This window comes from Arachis stenosperma, chromosome 6 (assembly GCF_014773155.1).
Source record: "Arachis stenosperma cultivar V10309 chromosome 6, arast.V10309.gnm1.PFL2, whole genome shotgun sequence".
Classification (NCBI taxonomy): domain Eukaryota; kingdom Viridiplantae; phylum Streptophyta; class Magnoliopsida; order Fabales; family Fabaceae; genus Arachis; species Arachis stenosperma.
In genome coordinates, this window is record NC_080382.1 from 39,554,942 (window position 1) to 39,562,942 (window position 8,001).

The window sequence follows — 8,001 nt, forward strand, 5'->3', positions numbered from 1 at the left end:
AAGATGACCATAGCTTGCTTCATACCACCAATCTCCGTGGGATCGACCCTTACTCGCGTAAGGTTTATTACTTGGACGACCCAGTGCACTTGCTGGTTAGTTGTGCGAAGTTGTAGTGATCACAATTTCGTGCACCAGAGGCCAATATATGGATTGGACCTCTCTCTCTCTCTTATTTGGTCCTGGGCCTCAGTGTTGGACCAGAGTATGAACAACACTCAATGCAAGTCAGATTATAGTTTGTTCACTAAGACTACTGCACTTGGATTCATAGCTATCCTAGTATATGTAGATGACTTAGTGCTGGTAGGAGATGATTTAAATGAAATTGAAAATGTCAAAAGTGTCCTTCATGACAAATTCAAGATCAAGGATATAGGAGATTTGAAATATTTCCTTGGTTTAGAGGTAGCAAGTTCTAAAAATGGAATTGCTTTGTACCAACGCAAGTATGCCTTGGACTTACTTAAAGAAACAGGGTTTCAAAACTGCAAACCAATTAGCACACCCATCGATTATGGAGTTAAGCTGGGGAAATCCACAGGAGAGTTGCTCACTAACTTTACTCCATATCGAGAGATCATAGGAAAGCTCTTGTATCTTTCTAACACTAGGCCTGACATAAGTTATGCTATTGGAAAGTTGAGGCAATTCCTAGATTGTGCTACTAATGAGCATCTAAAAGCTGCTCACAGGGTGCTGCGTTACATCAAAAGATTTCCTGCCACTGGATTGTTTTTTTCTGCAGACTCTAATTTGGAACTCACAGGCTTTTCTGATTCGAATTGGGCAGGATGCCCAGACTCACGCAGATCAGTGTCTGCATATTGCTTCTTCTTGGGTCCGTCCTTGGTCACTTGGAAAATCAAGAAGTAAGTGACGGTTGCGACCTCTTCATTGGAAATATAAAGCTCTAACACTAGCAACTCGAGAAGTACAATGGCTTAGTTTTGTTCTTACAGATTTTGGTGTTCTAATTCCCAAACCTATTGGTGCGGTGTTTTACAACCACAAACTAACCGGCAAGTGCACCGGGTCGTACCAAGTAATACCTCAGGTGAGTGAGGGTCGATCCCACGAGGATTGATGGACTAAGCAACAATGGTTAAATGATTGGCTTAGTTAGGCCAACAGAAAAAAGTGTTTGGATGTTCAAAAGGTTTAAGTTCGAACTCAGAATATCAAAAGGATAGACAAATAAATAAATTGAAAATAAAATATGGAGAAAACAGTTAAGGTTTCGGAGTTGTCTATTTTCTGGATTGACTTTTCTTATCAACTATTTTAATCATGTATGATTTAATTCATGGCAAACTATATGTGACTAGACCCTAATTCCTTAGACCTTCCTAGTCTCCTCTAAAATTCATTAACTGTCAATTCCTTGGTCAATTAATTCCAATTAGAAGGTGATGATCAAATTCCAGTTTATATGCCACAAGAATCCTAATTATCCAAAAATAAGGGGATTATATGTCACATATCCCGTTAAATACAAACAATTAGAAATTCAGGATAATATGTTTTCAAGCTGTTGTTCAAGTAAAGAGCTTTTCCAAGTTATACAAGAACTCAATTAGAACATGGGTCATACTTCCGTTCCACCCAAATTCATAAAATAAAGAACGAAAACAATTATTGAAATATAAATCAAAACATAAATTAAATTAGAAAGAGTAAATGAATCAATCCATACAATAGACAGAGCTCCTAACCTTAACAATGGAGGTTTAGTTGCTCATGGAATATGGAATGTAAATTTGTATAGAATTCCCTAATGGAATCCCCCTTTTGGAACCTCCCTCAATAGAAGAGAAGTCTCCCCTTTTTATAACTAATCCTAATTAATTTAAAATCTAATATCTAAAATTAAGATAATATCTTTTCCTATTTTAAAATCAAATTTGAATTTAAATCAGAATTAACTAACTACTCCGTGTCTTGTAATGTGGGGACCACTTGGCTTCACCGGATCCGCACCTAACTTGGGTGCTAAAATGGGGCCCAGAAATCACCCCTCAACATTTTCTGCGTTTTCTGCACGTGGCGCATGTCACGCGTACGCGTCGATGGTATTTTTCGCAAGTCACACGGACGCGTCGGTCATGCGCACGTGTCACTGTGAAATTCTTCAAATCACGCGTACACATCAGTCACGCGCACGCATCGCCATGGAAAGCTCCAAATCACGCCTTTTGGCATTATTTTTAGGTAGTTTTTAGTATGATCTAGTTACTTTTAGGGATGTTTTCATTAGTTTTTATGCTAAATTCACATTTCTGGACTTTACTATGAGTTTGTGTGTTTTTCTGTGATTTCAGGTATTTTCTGGCTGAAATTGAGGGACCTGAGCAAAACTCTGATAAAAGGCTGACAAAGGACTGCTGATGCTGTTGGATTGTGACCTCCCTGCACTCGAAATGGATTTTTTGGAGCTAAAGAACTCCAAATGGCGCACTCTCAACGGCGTTGGAAAGTAGACATCCAGAGCTTTCCTGAAATATATAATAGTTCATACTTTATTCGTAATTAGATGACGTAAACTGGCGCTCAACGCCAGTTCCATGCTGCATTCTGGAGTCAAACGCCAGAAACACGTCACGAACCAGAGTTGAATGCCCAAAATACGTTACAACTTGGCGTTCAATTCCAAGAGAAGCCTCAGCTCGTGAATAGATCAAGCTCAGCCCAAGCACACACGAAGTGGGCCCCAGAAGTGGATTTATGCATCAATTACTTACTTCTGTAAACCCTAGTAGCTAGTCTAGTATAAATAGGATAGTTTACTATTGTATTAGACATCTTTGGTCTCAGTTTTGTTTTATTGTTCATCTTAGGAGACTATTGATCACGTTTTGGGGGCTGGCCATTCGGCCATGCCTGAACTTTCATCACTTATGTATTTTCAACGGTGGAGTTTCTACACACCATAGATTAAGGGTGTGGAGCTCTGCTGTACCTCAAGTTTCAATGCAAGTACTACTATTTTCTATTCAATTCGACTTATTCTTATTCTAAGATATTCGTTGCACTTCAACATGATGAATGTGATGATCCGTGACACTCATCATCATTCTCACCTATGAACGCGTGACTGACAACCACTTCCATTCTACCTTAGACCGGGCACATATCTCTTGGATTCCTTAATTAGAATCTTCGTGGTATAAGCTAGAATTGATGGTGGCATTCATGGGAATCCGAAAAGTCTAACCTTGTCTGTGGTATTCCGAGTAGGATTCCGGGATTGAATGACTGTGACGAGCTTCAAACTCGCGATTGTTGGGCGTGATGACAAACACAAAAGAATCAAGGGATTCTACTCCAACATGATCGAGAACCGACAGATGATTAGCCGTGATGTGACAGAGCATTTGGACCATTTTCACTGAGAGGATGGGATGTAGCCATTGACAACAGTGATGCCCTACATACAGCTTGCCATAGAAAGGAGTGACAAAGATCGGATAAAAGCAGTAGGAAAGCAAAGATTCAGAAGGAACACAGCATCTCCATACACCTATCTGAAATTCCCACCATTGAATTATATGAGTAACTATTTTCTATTTATTTATTATTATTATTCGAAAATCCAATAATCTATTAATGTAGTTGAATCCGCCTGACTAGGATTTACAAGATGACCATAGCTTGCTTCATACCACAATCTCTGTGGGATTGACCCTTACTCACGTAAGGTATTACTTGGACGACCCAATACACTTGTTGGTTAGTTGTGCGGAGTTGTGACAAAGTGTGATTTATGTTTGAGAGCACCAAGTCTTTGGAGCCATTGTTGATGATCACAATTTCGTCCACCAAGTTTTTGGCGCCGTTGTTGGGGATTGTTCGAGTATGGACAACTGACGGTTCATCTTGTTGCTCAGATTAAGTAATTTTCTTTCAAAAACTTTTCAAAAATCTTTCAAAAAATTTTTATTCCTATTTTCGAATTTTTTTTAAATAAATCATTCTATGGCTTCAAAACATTTAAGAATGGATTCCAGAGTTTCATGAAGCATGTTGAATCCTGGCTGGCTGCAAAGCCATATTCAAACTCCTTTGGAATTGGTCTTCAACTAATCACCACAATGCATGTAATTCCATCCTAAAGCTGATTGGCTATTAAGCCATGTCCAACCCTTTGATTGGAGCTTTGGGCTAATATTGAAAGATTCCTGGAATTCTTCTTTAAGATTTTGAATTTCTTATTTTCTTTTTCCTATATGTTTTTCGAAAAAATAAAATAAAATACAAAAAAATAGAAAAAAATAAAAATAATAAAAAATATTTTGTGTTTCTTGTTTGAGTCTTGAGTCAATTTTTAAGTTTGGTGTCAATCGCATGTTTTTAAAATTATTATGCATTTTTCGAAAATTCATGCATTCATAGTGTTTTTCATGATCTTCAAGTTGTTCTTGGTAAGTTTTCTTGTTTGATCTTGATGTTTTCTTGTTTTGTGTATTTTCTTGTTTTTCATATGCATTTTTCATTTGTTAGAGTCCAAGCATTAAAGATTTCAAAGTTTGGTGTCTTACATGTTTTCTTTGCATCAAAAATTTTTCAAAAATATGTTCTTGATGTTCATCATGATCTTCAAAGTGTTCTTGGTGTTCATCTTGACATTCATAGTGTTCTTGCATGCATCATGAGTTTTGATTCATAATTTTCATATTGTGAGTCATTTTTGTTGTTTTTCTCTCTCATCATTAAAAATTCAAAAATAAAAAATATCTTTTCCTTAATTTTCTCATAATTTTCGAAAACTTGAGTTGACTTAGTCAAAAATTTTTAAAATTAGTTGTTTCTTACAAGTTAAGTCAAATTTTCAATTTTAAAAATCTTATCTTTTCAAAATCTTTTTCAAAAATCATATCTTTTTCATTTTTTTACTATTTTTCAAAAATTCTTTAAAATATTTTTTCAAAAATCTTTTTCTTAATTTTATTTTTATTTTCGAAAATTATGCTAACAATTAATGTGATTGGTTCAAAAATTTGAAGTTTGTTACTTTCTTGTTAAGAAAGGTTCAATCTTTAAATTCTAGAATCTTATCTTTTAGTTTCTTGTTAGTCAAGTAATTAATTTTAATTTTAAAAATTAAATCTATCTTATCTTATCTTTTATATCATATCTTTTTCAAAATTTTATCTTTTTCAAAAATTTGATTTTTAAAATATCTTTTCTAACTTCTTATCTTCTTATCTTTTCAAACTTGATTTTTAAATCTTTTTCAACTAACTATTTGACTTTTTGTTTGTTTCTTATCTTTTTCAAAACCACCTAACTACTTTTCCCTCTCTAATTTTCGAAAATATCTCACCTCTTTTTCAAAATTATTTTTAATTAATTAACTAATTGTTTTAAATTTTAATTTTAATTCTATCTGATCTTTAATTTTTGAAAATCATTAACTCCTTTTTAAAATTAATTTTCGAATTCTCTCTCTCATCTTCTTCTATTTATTTATTTATTTACTAACACTTCTCTTCACCTCTCTTCATCTCCAATCACTTCCTCTATCCTTACCCTTGTGTTTGGATTATTCCTTCTTCTTAATCCTTATCACCTTTCTTCTTCTACTAATAATAAGGATCCTCTTTACTGTGACATAGAAGATTCCTCTTCTTTTCTTGTTCTCTTCTCTTTCATATGAGCAGGAACAAGGAAAAAAACACTCTCGTTGAAGCTGATCCTGAACCTGAAAGGACTCTGAAGAGGAAATTAAGAGAAGCTAAATTACAATAATCCAGAGGCAACCTTTCTGAAATTTTTGAACAAGAGAAGGAGATGGCAGCCGAACCCAACAACAATATTGCAAGGAGAATGCTTGGTGATTTTACTAAACCCACGTCCAAGTTTGATGGAAGAAGCATCTCAATTCCTGCCATTGGAGCAAACAATTTTAAGCTGAAACCTCAATTAGTTGCTTTAATACAACAGAACTGCAAGTTTCATGGACTTCCATCTGAAGATCCTTACCAGTTTTTAACTGAGTTCTTGCAGATTTGTGAGACTGTTAAGATGAATGGAGTAGATCCTGAAGTCTACAGGCTCATGCTTTTCCCTTTTGCTGTAAGAGACAGAGCTAGAACATGGTTGGACTCTCAACCTAAAGATAGCCTGGACTCCTGGGAGAAGCTGATAACGGAATTCTTGGATAAATTCTTTCCTCCTCAAAAACTGAGCAAGCTTAGAGTGGATGTTCAGACCTTCAAGCAAAAAGATGGTGAATTCCTCTATGAAGCTTGGGAAAGATACAAGCAGATGACCAAAAAGTGTCATTCTGACATGTTTTCAGAGTGGACCATATTAGATATATTCTATTATGGTCTACCTGAGTTTTTCAAGATGTCATTGGACCACTCTGTAGGTGGATCCATTCACCTAAAGAAAATGCCTGCAGAAGCTCAAGAACTTATTGACATGGTTGCAAATAACCAATTCATGTACACTTCTGAGAGGAATTTCATGAATAATGGGACGCCTCAGAGGAAGGTAGTTCTTGAAATTGATGCTCTGAATGCCATATTGGCTCAGAACAAAGTGTTGACTCAGCAAGTCAACATGATTTATCAAAGTCTGAATGGATGGAAAAATGCATCCAACAGTACTAAAGAGGCATCTTCTGAAGAAGAAACTTATGATCCTGAGAACCCTGCAATGGCAGAGGTAAATTACATGGGTGAACCTTATAGAAACACCTACAATTCATCATGGAGAAATCATCCAAATTTCTCATGGAACGATCAACAAAAGCCTCAACAAGGCTTTAATAATGGTGGAAGAAACATGTTTAGCAATAGCAAACCTTTTCCATCATCTTCTCAGCAACAGATAGAGAATTCTGAGCAGAGCTCCTCTAATTTAGCAAATATAGTCTCTGATCTGTCTAAGGCCACTTTAAGTTTCATGATTGAAACAAGGTCCTCCATCAGAAATTTGGAGGCACAAGTGGGCCAGCTGAGTAAGAAAGTAACTGAAATTCCTCCTAGTACTCTCCCAAGCAATACAGAAGAGAATCCAAAGAGAGAGTGCAAGGCCATTGATATAGTCAATAAGGCCGAATGCAGAGAGGGAGGAAAGGACGAAAATCCTAGTGAGGAAGACCTCTTGGGACGTCCTCTGAGCAAGAAGGAGTCCCCTATTGAGGACATAAAGGAATCTGAGGCTCATATAGAGACCAAAGAGATTTCATTAAACCTTCTTCTGCCATTCATGAGCTCTGAAGACTATTCTTCCTCTGAAGAGGATAAAAATGTAACTGGAGAGCAAGTTGCTCAATATTTAGGAGCTATCATGAAGCTGAATGCCAAGTTATTTGGTAATGAGACTTGGGAAGGTGAACCTCCCTTGCTCATTGGTGAACTAGATACATGGGTTCAGCAAACCTTACCTCAAAAGAAACAAGATCCTGGCAAATTCTTAATACCCTGTACCATAGGCACCATGACCTTTGAAAAAGCTCTGTGTGACCTAGGGTCAGGCATAAATCTTATGCCACTCTCTGTAATGGAGAAGCTGGGGATCATTGAGGTACAACCTGCCTTATTCTCATTACAATTGGCAGACAAGTCAGTAAGACAAGCTTATGGATTAGTAGAGGACGTGTTGGTAAAGGTTAAAGGCCTTTACATCCCTGCTGATTTCATAATCTTAGACACTAGGAAGGAGGAGTATGAATGCATCATCCTTGGAAGACCTTTCCTAGCCACAGCAGAAGCTGTGATAGATGTTAACAGAGGAGAATTAGTCCTTCAATTGAATGGGGACTACCTAGTGTTTAAGGCACACGGCTATCCTTCTGTAACAAGGGAGAGTAAGCATGCAGAGCTTCTCTCAGTACAAAGTCAAACAGAGCCCCCACAATCAAATTCTAAGTTTGGTGTTGGGAGGCCACAACCAAACTCTAAGTATGGTGTTGAACCCCCATATCCAAACTCTAAGTTTGGTGTTGGGAGTCCACAACATTGACCTGATCACCTTTGTGGCTCCAAGAGA

At 36.7% G+C, this 8,001-nt stretch overlaps 1 protein-coding gene across 1 annotated transcript; it reads left to right on the top strand.

Annotated features, from left to right (window-relative positions):
• The first annotated feature begins 207 nt into the window (after positions 1-207).
• Positions 208-876, top strand: LOC130933969 (uncharacterized mitochondrial protein AtMg00810-like). Its single transcript, XM_057863560.1, has one exon. It carries the CDS (start codon positions 208-210, stop codon positions 874-876), a length of 669 nt encoding a protein of 222 aa, XP_057719543.1.
• The last annotated feature ends 7,125 nt before the right edge of the window (positions 877-8,001 follow it).